Source organism: Armigeres subalbatus, chromosome 3 (assembly GCF_024139115.2).
Source record: "Armigeres subalbatus isolate Guangzhou_Male chromosome 3, GZ_Asu_2, whole genome shotgun sequence".
Taxonomy (NCBI): Eukaryota; Metazoa; Arthropoda; class Insecta; order Diptera; family Culicidae; genus Armigeres; species Armigeres subalbatus.
Genome location: NC_085141.1, coordinates 124,598,571 through 124,625,405, shown reverse-complemented (window position 1 = coordinate 124,625,405; position 26,835 = coordinate 124,598,571). Strand labels below are relative to the sequence as shown.

Genomic DNA, 26,835 nt, shown 5'->3' with positions numbered 1-26,835 from the left:
TATACACTCAACAGCACTAAAGTACCTCAATGGAACACAAGTGGTAAGTGTCATGTATATATGTATGGATAAAGATTTCCTGTTTTTCCTTGCAACTGGATTTAGAATTTTTGACATTTTAATTTGTTTGCGGCTCTAACGACTCTATTACACACTTGATGCGAACAAACGGGAATATATCTCTGTTTTTTGGAAAGGAAAAACTACACTCGTGATGCACACTCACGCAGCAATTTTGCAATTGAACATCGGAAAACTTACAACTAAAACACACAATTAACATTAGGCTTCTCAAGATTACGTTTTCTAGTTCTTCTTCTCGGTTTATTCTAGTTCATAAACTACCAAAGCAAAATAGATATTTCATGATATTTACTGCATCAGGCTTCGTACTATTTCCACTTGGTTACAACATTTCTACTGCTATCGGCTTGGAATGATGCTACGTGTCCGACACAACCTCTTCCTCTAACCATTATTGCGATGCTAAGAGTTTCCGGTGCCTTTTCCCGAAACGAAATGAATACTTAAAAAGACTTGGAAATATTTGCTTATACCAGAGTAAATGAAGTCTTTTGGTTTCTTGATTATTAAAACAATTTAAATACCTATTAGCTTCGATTCCTTTGTGTTTGCTGACAACTGCTTCGGAATTACTTTCAAATTATCCATTCTATAGAGTACTGATATAGATATTCGATAGTCTACTAGCCACAGTTCCGATTAGTTAAAACTGAAATGCATCTAATACCTAATGTACCTTCCTATCCGACGCTGGTGCTGCCCAGATCTTTGATTGCTTGCAGGATGCGTTTCACGTGACCCACCTTGGTGACTCCGAGATCCTTCAAATCTCGCCGAGCCAACGTGAGCAGCTCCTTACCCCGTATGTCATTCTTAATGAAACTATCCACGTACTCTGTCATCTGCATGGCTTCCAGCCATGTCACCACTTCGCCCACTCCCCAGTTATTGACCAGATCGGCGTTCGTTTTGACTTTTCCACCGCCGACTCCGGAGCCGCCTGGACCGTGGTGACCACGGAAACGCAACCAGAATGGTTTCTGCTTCTTACGATGATGGTCGACGTCCTCGTTAGGAGCCAACACGTTCAGATACACCTTCGTATCGCCGTCACTGGTTTGCTGCAGACTGCACTTACCCAGCTCCATTTCCATGTTGGCGAGCGATACGCTCAGTTTCGTTTCCAGGTCTTCGCGCAGAATCAGGCTGTGGCTACGCTCCCGCAGCAGGTCACAAGTGTTCTCGTACAGCTGTCGGGCCGCGCGGACCTGTCCGGAAATAGATGTGGTTAACTTTACAGATGTTGAACTATGGCTGTGTTCTACAGAACTGAGGAAAGTTTGTTCAGGCGAAAGTCATTTGGCCGAATTCTATCTGATCTCAAAGAAGCTATTTGGCCGAACAAATGATTTGGCGTAAATAAAGGTTTGGCTGAAAATGTCCTACGGCCGAAATTGTTGTTTTGGTGAAATAACAAATTTCGGCCAAATGACTTTCGGAAAAAGGACCTTGTCCACATTGCTCACCAATTCAGTTAGCTGTCGTCTCAAATCCGGCCCGTCGATTATCTTACCACCCGGATGGATCGATTCTAATGCGTCGGCCGTTTTGGTTGCCACCGTGTACAGATCCGGTTGGAGCGAAGGGTGCGAGATAATCAAAAACTTGACCCACTTCACCAACGTACTAACGCACTCGATGAAGTTAAGCAAAAGGTACGTCTCCCGTTCGTTGAACAAATCGTCCGATACGGATACGAGCTGCTCCGAAGACGTCGTCGACGGCTGTTCGCGAGCTATCGAAATACTGTGCTGGCGCTGTTTCTCCTGCCAGCTCTTCAGTGACATCTCCAAGCAGCGATTGCGGCACAACATTTGAACTCGATTTTTGTGAATTATACGAATCATTCCAGGTGGCTGCAACCATGCCTCTCCGTCCACTTGTATAGGAACGCATTCCTCACCTAGAATAGTAAACTATGTTTAAATAACAAAATTGATGAAAATCCGTACGAAACTAACCTAAAATGTTGATCTGTACGCTTTGGCACTGCGCAATCCGGTGGTGCTGGAGATTTATCAACCGAGATGCAGCCATCTGAACCGAACCGAACACGGCCACCACCTCCAGAATACGATCGTCAAAACTTTGCACGAGGAAACAATCATCCTCCTTTTTCGTACCCCAGAAGTTCGTACCGCCCATAAAGCTCGGAATGTTCAGAATCACAATACCCTGCAGCGATGGCAGCGGAATACGCTGGCCATCGCACTCGAGCTGAACCTTCTGCTCGAGATTTTTGTACGTCTTCTGAAGCCACTGCTTCGATCCCAGCACTCCGTACCACATGTAGTTCTTGGCCCGGGATCTACACTTCTCCGGATGTTCCTCCCGTTTGTTATGGAAGTCCAAGGAAATCTTCGCATCAATCCCGATGCCAAAGTAGTTATTCATGACGGCCTTCTCCGAGTAGCCTTCCATCAGTGTTTCATCGGGATCCATCAGAGGGCTTACAGCCGCGCACAAGGTATCGGCGTTCGCTAACAAACACTTCGAAATGAATCCCGTTCCACTACTCACGTTTGGCCAAGACGGTAACCGCACCAGTGGATTGATTATCGGCAACTTCTTAACTTTCTCCTCCTTCTCATCCTTCTTCTTTTTCTCCTCTTCTTTACTCTCAGAGTCACGATCGAAGTTGAACAAACCCAGATTAGAGCTAAACATATTGCTTTTCGAGCTACCCAGCGCTTCCGGTTTAAAAAGCAAACTTCCGCTGCTGATTCGCCGCGTCGCGGCCGGTGAGCAGTTCAGGAAGCGAATGTGCTCCGAGTCCAGTCCTAGCAAATTCGGATTGTTGCCCGAATGCCGCCGGTTAACGTTGATTTCCCGCGGTGCCAGGGTGTTCGGCGTGTGACTCGAGTGCCGCCGTATTTCCGGCACCCGCAGCGATCGTAGTTCGTCGCTCATCGCCGGCGATGGTGGTTCGACGACTACGTTGATTGTCGGAATTCCTGTCATGTATAGTGATTGCTCATCGTCGTTGGGTTCGTCCTTGATCTCTTCGTCTTCCGAGTGACCTCCGGCGGCGCCTTCAGTGTCTTGGTCATCGTCCGATTGTTCTTCCTTGTCGTCGAAGTCTGTCAAACTATCCTCATCCACGTTGGTACACGCCGAGCTAAGTATTCTGTATTGAACGGTGTCTGTGTCGGAGGCAGACACGTCCGACGGAGACCCATGTGGCTGCAGATAATGTTTTGCCAACATCTTTGTGTTTTCGTACTCGTTTTCTTGTGCTTTGTAAGCCTGACTTGCTAAGCTTCTTGAAGGTATTCCTGCACCCGATGGGCGTTTGAAACTCTTCCTAGCGATGTCATTTCCTTCGACAAATTTGGCCAGACTGCAGTAACGAGGTTCGCGTACTTTCTGGTCATCACAACGGTTATCGATGTCGAACACCCGATTCTCAAAACCACACTGCTCCGCTTCGATCACTCCCTTTCGTTGTTGTTGCTGCTGCTGCTGTTGTTTGTTCTTGAAGCTACGTCGCTTGGTATGATCCAGCGTGCAGAGGGTCGTTGTGTCTTCGGTGATGGTATTGTCCATCAGGGCTCCCAGCAGTTCCTGACCCAATACCGAGCTTATGTCGTCCATCAGACTTTCGCCATGCAGCGCTTCGGTGGTGTCACTCGTTTCCGGGGAGTCGATGTGGCTGAAGCGATCCGTGTCTAGATCCTGTTGAAGAATGAGAAGAAAACATCGATTGGAGATAAACGAGATAGATCAATCGCGTTTCAATCGAATCCATGCTCACCTGTATCAATTCGGCAGTCGGTATTTGGGAGTTGCCCTCGGACGGGCGGTCCAAAATTTCGGAAGTCACACTGCATTCCTCGTTACTGATGGCCGATAGCACATCGCTAGCTTCTCCTGGTGCTTCGTCCGACGATGACCGTTCCTGCAGAAAATTTCAAATTTTTAATTTTGTTTACTGTTTAATTCAATAAAGCAATCTTACCGGTAGATCTGTATCGATGATCGTTATGTTGTCGCTAAAGTACATATTTTCTGGCGGTTTCTCCAGGGATGGCAGGCAGATACTCGGTACCTGCAGCATATTGGAACTCTTCTGTTCGACTACTTTTCCATTCCCATGTTCGGAATGTTGCTGCTGTTGTTGTTGCTGCTGTTGCTGCTGAATACGGTACAAGTTCCGCTCGTATACCTCAATCGGTTGGAAGTGCATATACTCCGCAGGATCGCTCCTCTGCTGCTGGAGCTGTTGTTGGCGCTGCTCGATGCCTTTCTTGAATGGTTTAAACCCTAAGCGTTCGAATGCGCTACTCGCATCTTGGTCGAACTTTACAGTCTTTGTGTCGGATTCGAACGAAAAGTCGTACGGAGCCGTCGTTGATTGCGAGTCCGAAGTGGTCGTTGTGGTCGATTTCTGGTTCAACGTGTCGTCCTTATCGTCCCTAATATGATTGTCTACGTTTTCTTCGATGTTGGCGAGGCTTGCTAATGCAGCGTTCAATGCGTCGTACTTCTCCGTGTGGATGCTGTTTTCCTCTAGTTCTTCGATGCTGGAGATTCTGTAGTTTTCCGGAATGCCGGAGCTCCGACGACTGCTACCATCGGCGAACTGCTTCGGGACCGGCAGGTTAACATTGCTCAGGAAATGCTCGTCCATGGAGTCACGCCGCAGATCCGGCAGCGGTGATATGCATGTAAGTCGCGAGGTGGATACCGATGGTGAGATCGATGATGATGGTGCCGATACTGGGATGGGTGAATTACCGGGAGATGTATCTGCTTGAGGGAATTAGAACCATAAATGCATAAATGTTAGATGGAAATAGTCACAGAATGTACCTTTCGGGTTCATGGAAATCGATAGTCGCTTCGGGGGCACGTAAAGCAAGCTAGTTTCGCTGTACTTCATTACGTCATGTATGGCACGCTTAAGACTATTGGCCCGGCACATGACTGCCTCCTTCTCCGATCGGCTATCAAGTCTACTTATGCGTTCCCTGGAATTCAGTTTGTCTTTTTCCTGTTTTTCTATCGTTCTATGTGAAGGGAAATCACTGTGGGAAAGATCGATCATTACTCAATATTTCGTGACATTTGTAGTTAACACTCACGTATCTATTGGTCTTGCAGAGGCACTTTTTTGAGCAATTTCTTTAAGTGTTCGGATTAATTCGTCGTCACCGTGAAGACCAGCTTCTTCTTCCTTCAGAGTATCTAATAACATACCTAATTTTTGTCTGCGCGTACATGGAAAAGAAGTCTTATTTTAACAAGTGATTTCAAACGGATAGCCCTCACTGCTTACCTTAAAATATCACATTTTATGCTTAATTGCTCCTCATCGGAGCTGTTTTCTATTACTCTAGTGATAAAGTCGTTGACCGTTTTGACCAGATCCCGTGTCGATTGTAGCATGGTTTGCGTGTCGTCGTTGGTGACAATTGACTGTAGGTGGCCGAGAACTTCATCCTCGTACTGGAGCAGAACCGGGTCCGGGTGGTGCGAAATTGACATCTTCGGGGTTCGGGTTGGAACTGGCGGCGCAATGCCAATGTCCCGCTCGAACACCATTACGCTCCACCTGGAAAACATAGACAATTTAAAATTGATATACCTAGGTTAAAATTAAGGGTTTTCCGTAGTCGTGCGGAAATATTCTCGGCTACAAAGCAAGACCATCTTGAAGGTGGCTGGGTTCGATTCCCGGTCCGGTCTAGGAAATTTCGGATTGGAAATTTTCAGATTGGAAATTATCTCGATTTCCATGGGCATAACAGTATCATCGTGTTAGCCACGTGATATACGAAGGCAGAAATTGTAACTTGGCTTAGCAACCTTGCAGTTAATAACTGTGGAAGTGCTTAATGAACACTAAGCTGCTAGGCGGCAATGTCCCAGTGGGGGATTTAATGTCAATGAAGAAGAAGAGAATTCATGTCTCTAATCTGCATACAACACGACAATCTTGCCATATTATTCATGTATTGAAGAAAGAAGGAAATACAAGCATTTCTGTAAAACTATGAAAACCACATCTGTCGCACGTAATATAGTTTTCCTCAAACACTATCTCGAAGTTTAGCGGAGTCTCTTTTAACCTCACTGAACAACGGTGTCCTTCGAACCGGATCGTGCAGACGTCTAACTTCTCACTCGTCATTTCTCACTTCTCACTGTAAAAAATGAGAAGCGCGAAATGCGTATTGAAACGTTCACTACTCAATTCACGCTTCACACTTCTTACAGTAAGAAGTGATAAATGAGGAGTGAGAAGAGAGACGTCTCCCTACTTACTTTTCACAGTGAAAAGTGAGAAGCGTGAAGTGAGTCTCACAAGTCACTTTGCGTTAGAAGCAAGAAGTGAGAAATGAGGATTGAAAAGTGAGACGACTTACTTCTAACTCCTCATTTTTCTATTCTCACTGTGAAAAGTGAGTAGTATGAAGTGAGAAGTGAGACGTCTCTTTACTCATTTGTCACCTCACACTTTTCACAGTGAGCAGTGAGAAATGAGAAGTGACTAATGAGACGTCTCACTTCTCACATTCATGTGAGAGAAAAAATCAAAAGGGCAAAACATCGAATGAACTAATTTTAAAAATCTTCTCCGTCACAGAATGTTGAATAATATGTTAAGAATATTATTCTTTTCTAAAATCTAGAAACTACAAATTCGCAAGAGAATTGGAAGCATCCTTCTACGCTTCTCAGAAGCCTCCTTCCAAGCAGCTCGTAGGACTCCTTTCAAGTGACCCGGAAGCCTCATTTAAAGAGGTTCGTAAACTATCTTTCAAGAGGCCTTCTTTTATGCTTTACTTTTTAAACTTTCTTTTTTTCTGCTTCTTTTAAAAGCCTTGGAAGGATATTTTCAAGGGACTCGGAAGGCATTAGTCAAACCAAACCGAGCCCTAGTATAATCTATTTTTCGAGCAAGGACAATAAGTTGTGGTAATAAGGATTCATCGTATTTAGTACTCGCTACCAATTGCAGTCTCTAAATTTGAGCTAAATTATCATTATCCTGCAGATGGTTAAAATAATCGAATTTCATTCATTTGAGGCTAAACTATATGCAGCGGAAGAAACTGTTCAAGAAATTGATTTAAAAAAAACTAAAATTATTGTTACTGAACCAATCCTTTAGCTAGAAATGGTTTTGTAGAGAAAGCTTAACCCCGGGTTTGTAGCTTTATTCGTGATATTCTAGAAGGAAGGCAAGGATGTGGCTAGGGCTCCGGCCAAATAACAGTAATACTGTTCTGTTTTCTCGAGGAAAGATTGATAAGGGTCGCGCCTTCAAAGAGATTTTTCTCTGTGAAGGGTCTAAATAGCGGGACCTGGTCATGATACTCTTGAAAAAAAAAAACTAAGCAAAAAATGTATCGAAACCAATACTGCATATACTTCTCAATAGTAATGAAGTAATTCGACATGCCCTCTTACACTTAGGATACGGGGAATGATACAATATATCTAATAACTGGTCGCAGTGTGTGCACCCGAACAGGAAAAAAGCCACTTTTCAACAAGCTCGAAAGCCTCCTTTAAAAAGGCTCGGAAGCTTACTTTCAAGAGGCTTGGAGACTCTTTTATAGAGGCCCGGAAATATTATTTTAAGCTTTATTTTTTTTCATCTTATTGGCATTACATCCCCATACTGGGACAGAGCCGCCTCGCAGTTTAGTGTTCATTGAGCACTTCCACAGTTATTAACTGTGAGGTTTCTTAGCCAGGTTATCATTTTTGCATTCGTATATCATGAGGCTAACACGATGATACTTTTATGCCCAGGGAAGCCGATACAATTTCCAATCTAAAAATTGCCTAAACTAGCTTTATTTTTTATTTTTTTTATTTTCTCTTTCTTTAAAAAGGCTCGGAAAGCTCTTTTCAAGTGGCTTGGAAGTCATCCCTTAAAGAGGCTCAGAGTTCTTCTTTCAAAAGGCTTGGAACCGTACTCTCGAAAGCCTCAGAAGCCTCATTTTAAGTGGCTGGAAAGCCTTCTTTCAAGGGGCTGAGAAACCTGGTTTGGAAGCATCCTTTCATCCAGAAGGCTCAAAAGGCTTTCTTAAAAAAGCTCAGAAGGCTTTCTTAAAAAAGCTCAGAAGGCTTCTTCCAAGAGGTTCGGAAGCCTCCTTCTTTCAAAAGACTCGAAGCCTTCCTTTAAGAGGCTCGGAATTGGTTTGGAAGACTTTGTTTTCGAAAGGTTCGGAAGGCTCCTTTCAAGAGGCTCTGAAGCCTCTCCTTTCGAGTGGCTCGGATGCCTTCTTTCAAAAGGTGAGGCTTCAACCTTTTGAAAGAAGGCTTTCGAACCACTCGAAAGGAGGCTCGGATTTTTTCGTTCAAGAGGCTTGGAAGCGTCCATTCAAGATACTCCAATGCCTCCTTTTAAGTGGCTAAAAAGCCGCAATTCAAGAGGCTCGGAAGGCTCAAAAGTGTTTATTCAAGATACTCCGAAGCCTCCTTTCAGAGGGCTCAACTCAGAAGCCGTCATTCAATAGGCTCGGAAAAATCTTTTCAAGAGGCTTGGAAGTCTCCTTTCAAGACCTCGAAAACCTAAAATTAAGATGATCGGAATTTTTCCTAAAGAGGCTTGTATGCGTATTTTCTAGAGATTCAGAAGCGTTCTTTCAAGATACTCAGAAACCTCCTTTCAAGTGGCTCGGAAGCCTTCCATAAAATGGCTCGTGAGGTCTTTAAAGAGGTTCGAAAGCCTCCTTTCAAGAAGCTCGGAAGCCTACTTTCAAGACGTTCGGAAGCCTCCCTAGAAGGGGTTTAGAATCTTTCTTTCAAGAGGCTCGGAGCCCTGTCTTCAAGGGGCTCGAAATTCTTTTTCCAAGAGGCTTTGAAACATACCTTCAAGCAGCTCAGAAGCGTTCTTTCAAGATGCTCGGAAGCTTCCTTTTAAGTGGCTCGAAAACAGCCTTTCAAGAGACTCGGAAGCCTTTCTTCTTCAAGAGGCTCGGAAGGTTCTTTCGAAATAGGCGCGGAATCCTACTTCCAAGAGGTTTGGAAGCCTCCTATCAATATGCTCGGAAGCCTCCAATAGTCAAACATGTTCTGTAGGAAGCTTGATGTATGAACTTAATTTGAATTTTCACACATTCAGCACACATTCCTGCTTAACTCGAAAACTAATCAAGCAAATGGAACCAAGTTTGGCTTGTAGAGGTTTTTGAAGACGAGAAATGTTTTTTTCCCTGCTCTAAAAGGTGGAGGGGCTCCTATACTAATAGAACACTAATTTCTGCATAAAGGAGGAGGAAAAGGAGTTTTTATGTTGTTCTGCTAAATGAAATCGAAAAGCAGAGCAACGTTTGCTTTATTTGTGAAAACAAAATAAATATTTGTGCTTACTAATTAATGTTGGGCGAGACGAAGTTCGACGGATCAGCTAGTATATTGATAAACTAGCTGTATGTACCCGGCCTTGCTCGGAGTTGCCAGTTTGATTCGCAGTTTTTTCACAATCGGTGAATAAATAAACCAATTGGTCAACAAGATAATTGTCTTTTCTTATTGATACTTCATCATTTGATTAAAAGAAGGCAGATTTCATTTGAAAACATTGGAGAAGGGATCAAACCCAAAATCGCCTTATTCCAGGCAAGCGTATATTTCTAAAGAAGGAAAAACATCCACCGATGATGTATTTCGGGCAAGCGTCTGTTTTAAAGAATGGGATCACATTCACCATCCAGAAGGAAACACATTAATTATTGCTTTTTACTGGGCAAACCATAATTTCCATGAAGGGTTGAGTTGATCGATAACTAAACAGTACCACATCAATTTTAATCATTGCATACCTCGCTTTTATTCATTAATCTTTAATCATAATCATATAATTTTAATAGCTTTCAATAACCCTGTTTGGAATAAAGGTTACTTGATTATTGATCGCTATGCAAATCATTCAATTTGATTATTCATTTAATCATATCGATCGCTAATCATTAATCATACACATAGTGTGTCAACATTTAATCACGATCGGTAATCGTTAATTATACTCCAACGGTTTTTTCAGTATTCATAATCGTTAATTATTGGCAAAAATGAATTTATTCATTAATCATCATCAGTCATCATTGTCAAAAATAAATAAATCATTAATCACAATCTTTAATCATAGAGTTGGGTGATTTAATCATAACAAATATAATCATTCGTTGACTTTATTCATTAACGCTCTGATATAAAGATTGCTATGGCCCTTCTACCTTTTCAATAAACATCTTTAAAAAAATAGAGAATATATGTACCAAATCTGGTTGGAATTGGTCCTGGGGGTTGAGAGCTACACTGAATTGCTCGTTTTCTAAAGACAACCCCTTCCCCCTTACCCTCCGTCTTTTCCCAATGACCATTCCACACCTTTGTTATCTTCTCCTTAGGATAGAGAATGTGTGTATCAAATTTGGTTGAAATCTGTACAGGGGTTAAGAAGTTACACTGAATTGCCCTGAACAACATCCCTCCTTTCCCAAATTCCTTCCCATATGATCGGCTCCTCATAGTCAATATGTTTACAAAATTTGGTTGAAATCGGTCCTTGGGGTTGGTAGATACACTGAATTGAACGTTTTCCAAAGACAACCCCTCCCCCTAAGCCCTCCCTTTTTTTCCAAAGACCATCCCAGCCCCTTTGTTATCATTTTTTTAGGATAGAGAATGTGTGTACCAAATTTGGTTCAAATCGGTCCAGGGGTTAATATTTTACTCGGAATTGCCCGTTTTCTGAACAATACTCCTCTTTGCAGACCTCTCCCTTTTCTCAAATTACCCTCCCATATGATCAAAACCTCTCCAACCACCTCTCCCCCTTTTCCAAATGGCCATCCCACCCCATTTGTTAACTTCCCCTGAGGATAGAGAAAGTGTGTACCAAATTTGGTTTAAATTGGCCCAGTGGTTTAGAAGTAGTTAGCGAACATACATACATAGATTGGTTTTTATTAGGTCGATACAAATATTAAATTTATTTTATGTCACTCCCCCTTCAATTTTCCAAAAATATTGAGGGGACGAAAAAAAAAAATTTAAAGATTATTAAATTTTGAACATTTTGCATAACTGCTTTTATCATGGCACGAGATATATCATTTACAGACCAAAAGTATTCAAAGTGAAATTTGAGCATATATCTCTATTGACATAAATATTCTATATCCTATCAGGTCACGAATATAAAGGGGACTCTTGCTTACAGATTTCTTCTAAGCTCCATTGCAATATGTGGCCGACCCATTTCCATCCACGATTTCGACCATCTATAGTTATCGATATTTGGTATTTACTGGTTGCTCGGCACACGATATCCAACTGCTATCATCCGATATATAAATTTTAGACATCATTTGCTTTATCTTTACCTTTACACAACACGTTTCACGACAGAGTAGAACATTCATGGTGCGTGGATCAATCCAATCCGGTTGGGTCTTCAACAATATGTATAATTTTTATTTCGGAAACTCGCGATGGTAGCCACAGCCTTCCTGACTAGTGCTTCCACTGACATCTCAATTTGCAATCTGATGATATCAGACTGCCAAGATATTGAAATCCTTCGATCGTCTGGCTACTGCAAAGTTTGAGGGGCTGTCCTCACTCATGCTTACGTTGATAGTGAGACGTTACGGTCAGCTCGTTGAGCCCACTCCGCGTAAGAGAGCGTCGTAGTACTGTTATAGCGTTTCGTCATCATTAGCCAAATTAGAGTCGTCTAGGTTCATTTCATTTATTTAGTTAACATCTAAACAGATAACACTGAATCAACAATTTGACGCCACAATACACGGTTCGAGGCCGCATCTCTCCATCCTCGGATACGCCCCACGCTCGCCAAGTCGTTCTGCACCTGGTCTGCTCCATCTCGCTCGCTGCGCTCCACGCCGTCTCGTACCTGCCGGATCGGAAGCGAACACCATCTTTGCAGGGTTGCTGTCCGGCATTCTTGCAACATGTCCTGCCCATCGTACCCTTCCGGCTTTAGCTACCTTCTGGATACTGGGTTCGCCGTAGAGTTGGGCGAGCTCATGGTTCATTCTTTGCCGCCACACACCGTCTTCTTGCACACCGCCAAAGATGGTCCTAAGCACCCGTCTCTCGAATACTCCGAGTGCTTGCAAGTCCTCCTCGAGCATTGTCCATGTTTCATGTCCGTAGAGGACCACCGGTCTTATAAGCGTCTTGTACATGACACATTTGGTGCGGTGGCGAATCTTTTTCGACCGCAGTTTCTTCTGGAGCCCGTAGTAGGCCCGACTTCCACTGATGATGCGTCTTCGTATTTCACGGCTAACGTTGTTGTCAGCCGTTAGCAAGGATCCGAGGTAGACGAATTCCTCGACCACCTCGAAGGTATCCCCGTCTATCGTAACACTGCTTCCCAGGCGGGCCCTGTCGCGCTCGGTTCCGCCCACAAGCATGTACTTTGTCTTTGACGCATTCACCACCAGTCCAACTTTTGTTGCTTCACGTTTCAGGCGGGTGTACAGTTCTGCCACCTTTGCAAATGTTCGGCCGACAATGTCCATGTCATCCGCGAAACAAATAAAATGACTGGATCTGTTGAAAATCGTATCCCGGCAGTTACATCTGGCACTCCGCATGACACCTTCTAGGGCAATGTTGAACAACAGACACAAAAGTCCATCACCTTGTCTTTGTCACCGCGTGCGATTCGAACGAACTGGAGTGTTCACCCAAAATCTTCACACAGTTTTGCACACCATCCACCATTGCTTTGATCAGTCTGATAAGCTTCCCAGGGAAGCTGTTCTCGTCCATAATTTTCCATAGCTCTACGCGGTCTATACTGTCGTATGCCGCCTTGAAATCAACGAACAGATGGTGCGTTGGGACCTGGTATTCACGACATTTTAGGGGATTTGCCGTACAGTAAAGATCTGGTCCGTTGTCGAGCGGCCGTCAACGAAGCCGGCTTGATAACTTGCCACGAACTCATTCACTAATGGTGATAGACGACGGAAGATGATCTGAGATATCACTTTGTAGGCGGCATTAAGGATGGTGATCGCTCGAAAGTTCTCACACTCCAGTTTGTCGCCTTTCTTGTAGATGGGGCATATAACCCCTTCCTTCCACTCCTCCGGAGTCAGATTCTGACTATCAGTTTGTGCAGGCAAGTGGCCAGCTTTTCCGGGCCCATCTTGATGAGCTCAGCTCCGATACCATCCTTACCAGCTGCTTTATTGGTCTTTAGCTGTTGAATGGCATCCTTAACTTCCCTCAAGGTGGGGGCTGGTTGGCTTCCATCGTCCGCTGAACTGACGTTGTCATCTCCTCCGCTGCCTTGACTTTCACTGCCTGTACTCTCAGCGCCATTCAGATGTTCCTCGTAGTGCTGCTTCCACCTTTCGATCACCACACGTTCGTCCGTCAAGATGCTCCCATCCTTATCCCGGCACATTTCGGCTCGCGGCACGAAGCCTTTGCAGGATGCGTTGAGCTTCTGATAGAACTTGCGTGTATCTTGAGAACGGCACAGCTGTTCCATCTCCTCGCACTCCGCTTCTTCCAGGCGGCGTTTCTTCTCCTGAAAAAGGCGGGTCTGCTGTCTCCGCTTCCGTCTATAACGTTCCACGTTCTGCCGGGTACCTTGCTGCAGCGCGACCGCCCGCGCTGCGTCCTTCTCCTCCAGAATCTGTCTGCACTCTTCGTCGAACCAATCGTTCCGTCGACTTCGACCCATATACCCGACGTTGTTCTCCGCTGCGTCGTTAATGGCTGCTTTGACTGTATTCCAGCAGTCCTCAAGAGGGCCCCATCGAGCTCACCCTCTTCCGGCAACGCTGCCTCGAGATGCTGCGCGTATGCAGTGGCGACATCAGGTTGCTTCAGTCGCTCTAGGTCGTACCGCGGCGGTCGTCGGTACCGAACATTGTTGATGACGGATAGTTTTGGACGCAGTTTAACCATCACCAGATAGTGGTCAGAGTCGATGTTAGCGCCACGATATGTCCTGACGTCGATAATGTCGGAGAAGTGCCGTCCATCAATCAGGAACGTGGTCGATTTGTGATTCTGTCTGCAGTGGTGATCTCCAGGTGTACCGATACGGGAGGCTGTGTTGGAAGTAGGTGCTGCGAATGGCCATATTCTTGGAGGCGGCGAAATCAATTAGTCGTAGGCCGTTTTCGTTCGTCAGCCGGTGAGCGCTGAACTTTCCAATAGTCGGTCTAAACTCCTCCTCTTGGCCAACCTGAGCGTTCAAGTCTCCTATGATGATTTTGACGTCGTGGCTTGGGCAGCTGTCGTACTCACGTTCCAGCTGCGCGTAGAATGCGTCCTTATCATCATCAGTGCTTCCGGAGTGTGGGCTATGGACGTTGATTATGCTGAAGTTGAAGAACCGGCCTTTGATCCTCAACTTGCACATTCTTTCATTGATCGGCCACCACCCGATCACGCGCCTTTGCATATCGCCCATCACTAGTCGTCTAGGTATTTCAAAGCAATAAACTGTCAAAACAGCTCAAGGTATGGTACATGGTCAATCGCACCCACCAAGATCTTATCGATTACTCTGAGAAGTAACAGTGGAGATAAAATGCATCCTTGAATCACATCAGCGACTATCTGAATGGGGTCAGTTAAAGCTACGCCCCTTTCTGAAAATCACTTGCATCAATGGGCGCTACACAGATGTTCGTGATTCAGACAATATAAATTCCTTCCGTGGGGTCTCCAATAGTCCTGCGTTGCCAATCCATAGATAGCGTTTTCGATTCTCCGTCCGGTCTAGGAAGTTGGAAACTTTCTCGACACCCTGGGCATAGTGTATCCATTGTATTTGCCACACAAGATACAATGGCGGACATAGAAAAGCTTTTAATTAATATGCTATAAGAATACTAAACTGAAAACCAGGCCAAGTTCCAAATTCCAGTTGGAATGTAGAACCATTGAAGAAGCAGAAGACGAAGAAACTCCTTCCGTAGTCAATGAATAGCAAATAAAGAGACCCTTCCACCTTGTTGACCTGCTCCAGAATGATGCGGAGCGGAGCAGAATATTGCATAAAAGTTGCTTCAACATTCGCACAGACAACATAGGTTCAGCCGTGAACACCTCCGCCAGAAGCCGATCGACCTTGGGTGCCTCTTTAGATTTTATGCGCCGGATGGCTGCTTTTTGAAGAACACTGAATGAGACTTGAAGAAGCTGTTCAAAGTGCTCGAACCAACATTTCAGCTGTCTGGTTCTTCCCGTTTCTCTGCCTCTGCTACTCCTAAATCTTCCGTCGGGTAACATCTGTAATCCATTCTTTAGTGCGCAGCTCACCCTGTTCTCGCCGGTTTCGATAGCAGCATTCTTCACTGCCCACTTCTATTCTACGCTGCTACATTCCAGCACATGCACTACCCGAGTTCCAAGTTCTTCAGCGAACGATCTTTTCAGTATTCACAGCTGGATCTTCTAGTTGGTCTATGATGATACATTGCCAGAGCTTCACCTCTAGCCTCTGAATCCGAGCAATGCGTTGTCGGATCTCGTCAGTTAGAAGATGATAGTCCAATGCGATGTTAGCGTTTACGGACTCAAGAAGGCACCGTCTCCGTTTTCAGTTGATCCTTTTCTAGAGAAGCCAAATACTAGTTCTGCCCAAGATGAATACCCTACTAGGTATTCTAAACTGCCAAATTCACGATTCAGCCATCTTAGTTTTTAGTATTGACTCTTCCGAGTTTGTTTGCACTGAAAATGATTTCACCCTCGTCATCTTCTCTTCCATGAATATGACAGATTGGAACACCTATACTGCCGCTAACCGCAAGTCGAGCACATCTGTATATGGGCCTCCATATACAGATGTGCTCGACTTGCGGTTAGCGGCAGTATAGGAACTATAGAACACTATAGTTGTGTATTCATCTTAATCCTGCTAACTAAAACCGGGTTCTGAGAAGTAAGTCAAACGCTACAGGCTGCAGCCGGGAGAAGCGGGTGCGGGTGGAATTTCCAGCCGACAAGGCAATGGGAGGAAAGCTGCAATAACCGGCGATAATAGCCTCCTCTGCGATATTTCACGACATCTGATTGGAGCAAGGACAAATTGATGGATGCCAGAAAAAGACGCGACATGTCAGTCACTCATCGATCCAACTGATCAGCTTAAACGTTGTATCGACCACTTAAGAACAACTTCTTTAAGTTTTGATGACTTATCCTAATTCGTATAAAGGGACGATATCATGATTCCGCCCCAGATGATCATATGAGAACTATACTATCATGCCTTGCATCATCCTGGAGCAGTTCAATGAATTTCAAGAGTCCCTCCATTTGGTACACAAGAGAAAAGAAAATTGTGGGCGTCCCTAGAAGCAAGGGAGGTATAGACCAAACCCAAGAGCAATCGAACGACCTCGACTCAGATGATGATACTGCTCTACCAACGCAACAACGCTCTACCATGAACAGAAAACTGAATAACCTGGTCGTACGCTCCTACTCATCAACGTCAGCAAGACCAAATCGTTGGGTATGAACAACTCCAATTCCACGGTAGCCGGGCAAACAGTGGAGAAGGTCGAAAACCAAAGCCAACCAACGTCGAGCGGCGGACCAAGATCAACATAGAACATGGAGATCCAATCGGTCCAGGCAATGCACCAAACCTCGAATACTCAACTCTAACGTGAAATCTGTGATGTTATACGCCAGTGAGACTTGGTGCGTATTAGCAGAGATCACATAGATTTGCAAGTATTCATCACGTTTTACAGCTCGAGCCTGGTAGCCTCAAAACTGGATCCCGAATGCTGAGCCCATCGACAATACCATCAAAATCCAATATACCGTCGTCGGGGGTGACAATGGGTCAAATTGGGGGTGAGAATGGGTCACTGTTTCAACTACTTAGAAAGCTTGTAGAATGGATTGAATGTATCTGGGGGCAAGGAGACTAACATATAAGAGACCTTTTTGAACGATTTTGCTCTTGGACCTTCAGGCTGCCGATGAAAGCGATGACCCATTCTCACCCCCCGACCCATTGCCACCCCCGATGGCGGTAAACAGCAGCTCCACACTGTGTATGGACGTAGCCCGTATGGACAAGCATGTGCTGGACAGGAATCTGGCAGGACATCGCAGAAGAGGCAGACCTGAGATATCCTGGCGACCAAAGTCTAACAGAGCAATAAACGAAGTCGAAAGGAATCAGACTTGGGCCCAAATCTAGAGTAGAGAAAAAAGGAAACCAATCCCAGTGCCGTATAGCCTATGTATTTTGTAATAATACCCATCGCTATTTTTACAAAGTATTAGTTTATTTTTGAACTTGTTTAGATGAATGTTTCATTTTTCATAAAACAAGTGGAACTGTAATTCTCAAAAAGCATGGTTGTTTTCAGTGTATCGTTCCTTTGCTTGGAGTAAGATATTTAAAGGAGAATCTGCAACCAGACACTTGAGAAGATATCTCAGATTGTGTGGGGGGTTGGGAAGCGCCCAGGCAGCATACCAGCCCTTTTACAAAAAGAATAACTAAAATTTCTACAAAACTAAGTTCCGGTATTTTTTATTTACATAAATTTTAGTGTTAAATTCACTACTGGATAAACATGTTACGAATATTCATATTATTTGCTTTCTCTGAACGTCCTTTGCTATCATTTGCCATTATTATTTAAAAAATTTCATGGAACAATTGCATTTTGGACTTTTTTTTCGTTTTCATGTTATTTTTTTTATTCCTCCCCCCCGCGTACCTTCGAAGAGCTTCCGGACATAAAATAAATTTTATATTTGTATCGGCCTATTGAAAATAAAAAATAAATTAATTAATTAATTCAGTAGGTTACTACCGATTAAAAAATAAATCGAAGCACGAAGTCGGATAGTGCAGTACGGTCAGTTTTGCTGTTAATGAGACTTTGGCAATACGGATAAACTTTTCTAGGGCGGAGATCTTATTAGGAAATGCATATCAGCTGTTGATGATATCTTGTGCCTTAGGGAAAAGCCTCTTTCAGTCACATTAGTTTGTCGTAAAGCACGGTGTAGAGTTAAAGTTCTCGATGAAGATTTGAAAACTACGTTACGTGAAGAAGCAACCTGCTTGTGATTCTACCTGCTCGCAATTGATGAAAATACTGAATGTAAAAAACAAGGCACATGTAGGTGTATTTATAAGTGGAAGTGATGATTATCTTCAAATCACAGAGGAATAACCAGCTTGCCATTACCAGACCTGAGAAAAGCTGTGAAGACCTGAATGAGAGAACTTGGACTCCTTAAAAATCTAAGGCCCAACAACTGATGGAGCTTAAGGAAACGAACTGTCTTTATTTGAGAGACTTTCAGCTCTAGGCAGTGCGAATATTGAATCCGACCACTACCTCGTCGCAGAATGTCTGCGCTCAAAACTCTCGACGGTGATCAACACGCGTCGGAGTCGTCCTCATGACTTAACATTGGGCGGCTACAAGACGGTAGACTAGCCCAATACTACGCGCAGCAGCTGGAAGTGGCACTCCCCAATGGAAGAGCAGCTAGGCGCAGCATCTCTTGAAGATGGCTGGAGAGATATTCGATCCGCCATTGGAAGCACCGCAACCGCTGCACTAGGCACGGTGGCTCTGGATCAGAGAAACGACTGGTATGACGGCGAATGTGAGCAGTTAGTTGAGGAGAAGAATGCAGCATGGGCGAGATTGTTGCAACACCGCACGAGGGCGAACGAGGCACGATACAAACGGGCGCGGAACATACAAAACTCGATTTTCCGGAGGAAAAAGCGCCAGCAGGAAGATCGAGACCGTGAAGAGATGGAGGAACTGTACCGCGCTAATAACGCACGAAAGTTCTATGAGAAGTTGAACCGTTCACGTAAGCCTTATGTGCCACAGCCCGATATGTGTAAGGACATAAACAGGAACCTTCTTACGAACGAGCGTGAGGTGATCCAAAGGTGGGGCAGCACTTCACGAAGAGCACCTGAATGGCGATATGGCAGACAACGCTGGCGGTATGGTAATGAACCTAGGAGCACGCGCAGGACATGCGACTTCCGGCTCCGAATCTCCAGGAAATCCAGGAGGAGATCGGCCGGCTGAAAACAACAAAGCCCCTGAGTTGACCAACTACCAGGAGAGCTGTTTAAACACGATGGTGAAGCACTGGCTAGAGCGCTGCACTGGGTGATTGCCAAGGTTTGGGAGGATGAGGTTCTGCCGCAGGAGTGGATGGAAGCCGCGCAATCACATTTCTGAACGCCGCCTACAAGGTACTCTCCCAAATTTTATGCCGTCGACTAACACCAATTGCAAGAGAGTTCGCAGGGCAGTACCAGGCGGGATTTATGGGTGAACGCTCTACCACAGACCAGGTGTTCGCCATACGTCCAGGTATTGCAGAAATGCCGCAGAATACAACGTGCCCACACATCATCTATTTATCGACTTCAAAGCCGCATATGATACAATCGATCGGGACCAGCTATGGCAGCTAATGCACGAAAACGGATTTCCGAATAAACTGATACGGTTGATCAAGGCGACGATGGATCGGGTGATGTGCGTAGTTCGAGTTTCAGGGCATTCTCGAGTCCCTTCGAAACCCGTAGAGGTTACGGCAAGGTGATGGTCTTTCGTGTCTGCTATTCCACATCGCTCTGGAGGGAGTAATACGAAGGGCAGGGATTGACACGAGTGGTACGATTTTCATGAAGTCCGTCCAGTTATTTGGTTTTCGCCTGACGACATCGATATCATGGCACGTAACTTTGAGAGGATGGAGGAAGCCTACATCAGACTGAAAAGCGAAGCTAAACGGATTGGACTAGTCATCAACACGTCGAAGAAGAAGTACATGATAGGAAGAGGCTCAAGAGAGGTCAATGTGAGCCACCCACCACGAGTTTCTATCGGTGGTGACGAAATCGAGGTGGTTGAAGAATTCGTGTACTTGGGCTCACTGGTGACCGCCGATAACGATACCAGCAGAGAAATTCGGAGACGCATAGTGGCTGGAAATCGTACGAACTTTGGACTCCGCAAAACGCTTCGATCGAATAGGGTTCGCCCCCATACAAAACTGACTATCTACAAAACGCTTATTAGACCGGTAGTTCTCTACGGACAGGAGACCTGGGCGATGCTCGTGGAGGACCAACGCGCACTGGGAGTTTTCGAAAGGAAAGCTCTGCGTACGAGGAGGAGGAGGCGAATGAACCACGAGTTGCATCAGCTGTTGGGAGAACCATCCATCGTTCACACCACGAAAATCGGAAGACTGCGGAAGGCCGGGCACGTAGTCAGAATGTCGGACAGTAATCCGGTGAAAATGGTTCTCGACAACGATCCGACGGGAACAAGAAGGCGAGGTGCACAGCGGGCAAGGTGGATCGATCAGGTGGAGGACGACTTGCGGACCCTCCGCAGACTGCGTGGTTGGCGAAGTGCAGCCATGAACCGAGCTGAATGGAGAAGTCTTTTATGTGCAGCACAGGCCACTCCGGCCTTAGTCTGATGATAAATAAATAAATCAGCTCTAGGCTGGCTCGCCTCTTAACAAGCAATTGTTAATCAGTCACTCATATTTATTTGTGGTATTTTTCGGCAAATTGCGTTTTTAGATAAAAAAATCTCTGTGCAAAAACAATCAATATTCGTGATATATTTAACGCTTGTTATTAAGACAATCAAATTCACCCCTATACGCGAGGAAATTCAACTAACGCCAATTCAAAAAAAAATTTGTTTGAAATGAAAGCACAATACGGAGATTTGCTGTGTTAGTGTGAAGTTCGTTGTTTGACACGTGGAACCTAGCTTGAGTGAATTTATTCCCTTCGAAAGTAAACACACTATTTTCTTTATGAAGGAAAATCAATGCTCGAGCAGCAGAATCCTGAATGAGTGAGTGGCTTGGCCTTTATAGTAGATGTCAGTACAGGCGAATCTGTTAAACATGTTGGTAAGCTCGAAGCCTTTTAACAGAAATATTTAAGCATATTCGCTGATTTTCGAGAACACAGTTCCTCAACATCATTCATGGATGTGAAGTGTTTTAAAAGGAGATGATTCACCTCCAATACAACAACGAGTTCAAATCTAAATTTCAGAAAGATATTTCCTCTCTTTAGAAATACATATCTGTGTGAACAGCTCTTATCAATAATGAAAGAAGTGGAAAGTAATTGTTGACCTTCATTATCTGCTAGCGAAATGTGATCACCGATTGTGATATCAATATTCGTTGAGTATTGAAAAGTTGCCAACAATTTCATGTTTCTCAATTTTCAACCAAAAGACCTATAACGTAAAAAAAATAAGCACACAAATAAGATCGTGCTTGGTTTTTTTTCTACAAAAATTTAGCCATACTGAAAAAAATTGTATTTTACATCATTTTTAAAATGTATAAAAAATATAGGTATACCGAATATTTTCTGGCCCGCCGGCAAGTGGTCATTCTGAAAAATGGTCCGTGTCTTGAAAATGTTGGACAGGCCTGTTTATGCATACACAAAATTCCTCTACGAGGCTGAATCCAAGACCACCCGTGCGTAGACTTTTTTTTACATATGTCATCCTGGACGATTATCACCGCTAACGCGATTATAATTCACAACCACCATGTTGGCGACTTCTTTGGGAATCCTTTGATTCATAAGTACGGATGCTTCCAGCAACCGCTACAACTGTTACAGCTTTATCATTCTGTGGTGCCGGAAGGAAAGTTGTAGGAATGCGGAGCATTGGTGCAGAAGGTGGTTGGCCAAACAACGTATCTTCTTCCGGTAAATTACATCGTAGCTGATCTTCACTGCTGTCGATCTGGATCTGGTAGGAAGTGTATGTTGGCATAGGGGGGCTTAGAGTTTTGGTTTCCGCCTGGCTTGGCGGATTTCAGGATCACCGTGATGAATTTCAGGGCTCATGCAAACCCAGCCGACTAGATTCGTGATATCACAATTTCTTACATATTGACCGACAGTTCACATATTTTTAAAACACTTAATTATAGAACTGTCATTGCTTTGAACACCATATATTTACAGGATCATGAATATATGACATTGAACCCACTAAAAACTGTCACAGCTATACATCAACTTTCATCCATGCCAGATCTTATTAATTTACAAGGGTGCATATGACCTCTGAAGTGATAAAACCGATATAATCATTTACCTAAGCTAAAGAGAGACTGCATGGATCTGAGAAAACCAAACTACTAGTGATATAGTTAAATTAGGTAGCTCCACTCTCAAACAAAGGCTTCGTCTTCTGCAGATGTAATCGATTTAATTTTAATAATGTCCACCACGAAACCCTCAGACGCTAATTATGTCCCTCGCTTGGGAGCTTTCTTCTTGAACCCCTAAACAAAAACTCAAACCTAATCACTTCTGCAATCTCAATATCAATCCGAAATAATGGAAACAAGCATATGTCCTGAAAAGGGTTGCGCTTCTGTATTTGATTCCATGAATTCTGTTAACAAGCAATTACTATTTTTATAAGTTGGTTTCCATCGCTCTGATAATCCATCGTGCGTTCAGGCTACAGTACACAGGATTGCAGGGAAAACCAACTCTCACGTGCTTGACAGCACAGCCCAGCACCGTTCCCTTCTTTCGCATTTTGTATGCACGGATGTGGAAAGCTTGCGAAATGGCAAAGGCTCATCTATTTTGCATCAGCACATCCCCAGTAAATGGATTGCTCGAAAAACGGTAAGGTCGGGTAGGTCGGTAGCACGCCGTCATATACCCACCGATACAAATTTGCAAACCTGGCATGGTACGCTTCGGTAGATAGGTGGGTACCCATCTTCCCTGATACCATCGCCGCCGTGCCGTGCCAAGCGAGATGAAAGAAAATCAAAAGCAAACTCACCTATCCAGCATCTTGGTGCTTGACTTTTCGTACCGCTCGAGCAGCTGCGGCAGATGTGCGTCGTCATCGCAGGAGCTGCCCCAGCCCAGAACCCGGGCGAGGTCATTCCCAGTGCCCAGGGAAGCACGGCTATTTGGCATTGTTTCTGCAAAGAGAATAAACGAATCATAATAAGGTGCTGCCCTGGACGGCTTTAATTCATTTTGGGTGATGGTCACTGTGTAACGTTTGTGGTTCCTAGGAGTCGTTCGATTACTTGGTATATCTGCGTTCTTATTATCCCTATACAAGTTTAAGGAAAACGGTTTAGCTTTGATATAAATAATTGCGATAAATCAGCATTGTAAAATAAAAGAAAACGATCCGATTTCTGTTCGGATATACATTATATCATTTAAAGAGAGTAGATTGCTAGCAATTACTACACCCAACCGGGGATTGTAAGATTTACAAATATTGTATGAGACCTTAAAACTCAACAAGTTTTTCTAACAATATTTGTTTGTGAGCTTACACTTTTTGTATAAGAATCTAGAAATTTCACAATCTTTATTTTTATATAGGTTTTGGTAGGTTCTTATACAGAATTATTAGAAAGAATGGGAAATGTTCTGAGTTTTTGACAAACAAACAAATATGAAAACTTGCTTCCTAAGTTGTAGAACTTACTACCTCACTGTCCCGAATGCCATTATCCCGAAGGCTACTACCCAGAAAACCATTACCCCAAAAGGCCATTACCCCGAAAACAGTTCGAATCTGTAGCATTTCATTATTATGTTCAAAACCAACAGATATCGATTAATCAAAAAATGACGATAAGACAGACAGAGGAGATAATGCCTTCTAAATGGACGCGTCTGCTCCGTATAAGGCACATAGAAGAAATACAGTGTTGACCCGATTTTGTTACTTTCCGATTTTATCATGTTGTTGACCCGATTTTATCACGTCCCGATTTCGTCACGTTTTTGACCCGATTTTGTTTGAAACAGATCGTCTGCATATTTTCCAATGACTGTTATGTATCGTCCGACTGTTGCCATAGACGATCTGTTTCTAATTCTGGAAGCCGATCATTTACAAGAAACACTACGCATTTTCAACTCATACCACAACAAACTACAGTTCACGATTAATTGAATATTATTCGGCAACTCGGCCGTACGAAAACCATTTTTTTTGTTAAATATCTTGGCTGTGCATATGCACAGCATATGTTTCGAAATAGACAAATTGTTATGAAATTTGCAAAAAGAATCCACATGTCTTGGAGGGACTCGAACCATCAGCCTCCTACTCTCTAGATAGGCGTGATAACCCCTACACAACAAGACCACTTGACGGTCACGTTTGCGGAAAAGCCATCAGAATCCGAGTTCCAACTTCCACCGCGGTTAGCTCTTTTTTGCAAATTGAATATCTTCCGGATGCTTGATTTGTCCAATCTTTACATGTGCTTTACTGTTGTCCACAGTCAAGCGAGTGCAAATTGTTTATTAAACGAGAGGATCGCACTCCATGCCCCCCAGCAACGGACTGGGCGGAATGGTATAGAATGCGAATCAATCGCACTCTGCTGTGCCAAAGGCTTTCTTGGCTAAAGCATTTGATGAGTTGGGTTTTCGTACGGCCGAGTTATATGCAATTAATTGTAATCAAGTGTCGGTCTTCCACCGTCATTAGTCGTCTGAGTACACGCGACCGCTTACGTAAGGCAATCAAACTCACACTCCCCCAGGAGTTCCTTTGTAAATTTCTTTGAGAACATCTTCGTCAATTCCTTCACTCTGTAAAGTCTACCAGAAATTCTTCCTGAAACTCCTTGAGGAGTTCTTCTGAAAAGTTCTCAAGAAGTTTCCGGAAATTCATCCAAGAGTTCTCAAGGGAAGACCCTTAAGAATTCTTTCAAAAAATACTCCCGGAAAACCTCCAGGCGTTCCTCTGGAAAATACTCCAAAAACTGTACAAAATACTTCTACCAATTTATCAGAAAATACCTTAAAGAATTACCGTGCGGCATCGAAATCCGTACACTTAAGCACCTTAGTATATGAAAAAGTCATTAGAAAATAGGAATCGAGAATGTAAATAAAACGTTTGTCATTGACACAGGATCATGAAGGTTTCTGACTTTTGAAGTGTTTCACATTTACTCATTAAAACTGGACGAATTAAATAAATTAAATCAACTACTTTCTGACTCAAAATCCGTCCACTGTGGACGGATTTCAAATCAAAGGATCAAAATCCGTACAGCTACTTTTACCTAAATATTTAAATTGAAACAGTCTGATTGACTAAACTACCACTATAAATAGTTCGATGCGCATCTTGAGAAGCGATCCCTTCGATTTGTATTCCGCTTATCTTATGTAATGATTCGCAATCAGAAATTAAAACACAGTCACTTTTGTTGCAATTATACTCTACCCGAAACAAAACGGCGGTACAAATTGCGCGTTTGGTGAGTGAAGATTTGTTTTTGATTTTTGTTGTTTCAATTTCAAAGCCTTTTCAATTCTATGCCCTAACAAATTACTTCCAAGTATCTGAACAGGATAAGATAAATTATTTCTACATAAATTACCTTTAACCCCCTTTTATTTATTGATATCTCATGAGGTGGACGGATTTCGGTGCTGTACGGATTTCGGTCCCGCACGGTACTCCGGAAACGCCCTTCAGAAGTTTCTACAGAAATTCCTCCAATAAATCCTAGAAAAATTTCTCAAAGAGTTCTTTCACAAATTCCTCCAGGATTTTCACCAGGAAGTCCTCCGGAAGTTCCTAAAAGAATTCCTCCAGAAATTCCTGCGGAAGTTCCTCCCGAAATTCCTGCGGAAAGTCCTCCAAAAAATCCTGCGGAAATTCTTCCAGGTATTTCTGCGGGAGTTTCCCCAAGAAGTTTCTGCACCAGTGCTTCCGGAAATTCATGCGGGAGTTCTTCCAATAATTCCTTCCAAAGTTGCTCCAGGAATTCCCTCGGAAGATCTTTCTGAAATTGCTCTGAAAGTTGCATCAGGTTTTATTAGGAAGTTCATATAGGAATTCCTCCGCATATTCCCCCAAGAGTCTCTCCGTAAGATCCTCCGAGAATCCCTTCTGAAGTTCTTCCAGAAAATTCTTCCGGAAGATCCTCCAGAAGTTCCTTCGCAAGTTCCTCAAAGTATTCCTGTAAAAGTTCCTCAAGGAATTCCACAGGAAGTTCCTTCGGTAGTTCCTCCAGGAATTCCTGCGGAAGATCCTCCAGAAGTTCCAGCAGAAGATCCTTTAGGAATTCCTGTAGAAGTTCCTCTAGGATTTGTTGCAGAAGTTCCTCCAAGAATACCTTCGGAAGTCCTCCAGAAAATTCCTCCATGAGTTCCTCCATGAATTCCTGCAGAAGTCCCTCCAGGAATTCCTGCGGAAGTTTCTCCAGGTATTCCTGAGGAAGTACCTCCAGGAAATCCTGCAGAGGTTCGTTCAGAAATTCTTGCGTAAGTACCTCCTGGAAATCCTGCGTAAATTCCTCCAATAATTCCTTCTGAAGTTGCCCCAAGAACTCCTGCGGAAGATCCTTCAGGAATTGCTCCGATTTTTTTTTTAAGGAAGTTCCTATAGTAATTCCTCCGTATATTCCACCAAGAGTTCCTCCGGAAGTTCCTCCATGAATCCCTCCTGAAGTTTCTCCAAAAATCCCTCCCGATTTTTCTCCAAAAAAATCCTCTGGAAGATGCTTCAGGAATTCCTGCGAAAGCTCCTCAAAAAAAAAAACCGTGTGAAAGATCCTCAATAAATTCCTTCGGAAGTTCCTCAATAAATTCCTGCAGAAGTTCGTCCAGAAATTGCTCCCAAAGTTTCTCAAGGATTTCCTCTCAAAGTTCTTTCAGAAAGTCCTCCGGAAGTTCCTACAGGA

General features: G+C 43.8%; 1 protein-coding gene across 1 annotated transcript; it reads right to left on the bottom strand.

Moving 5' to 3' along the window:
- Positions 1 to 605: 605 nt before the first annotated feature.
- LOC134221963 (diacylglycerol kinase eta-like) lies at positions 606 to 23,106 on the bottom strand. Its single transcript, XM_062701124.1, is given in 10 exon segments — positions 606 to 1,292; positions 1,551 to 1,987; positions 2,046 to 3,759; positions 3,839 to 3,982; positions 4,043 to 4,833; positions 4,897 to 5,111; positions 5,169 to 5,294; positions 5,363 to 5,638; positions 22,938 to 23,055; positions 23,058 to 23,106. Coding segments are annotated over 10 exon segments (4,398 nt in total). The 3' UTR covers positions 606 to 764.
- Positions 23,107 to 26,835: the final 3,729 nt, after the last annotated feature.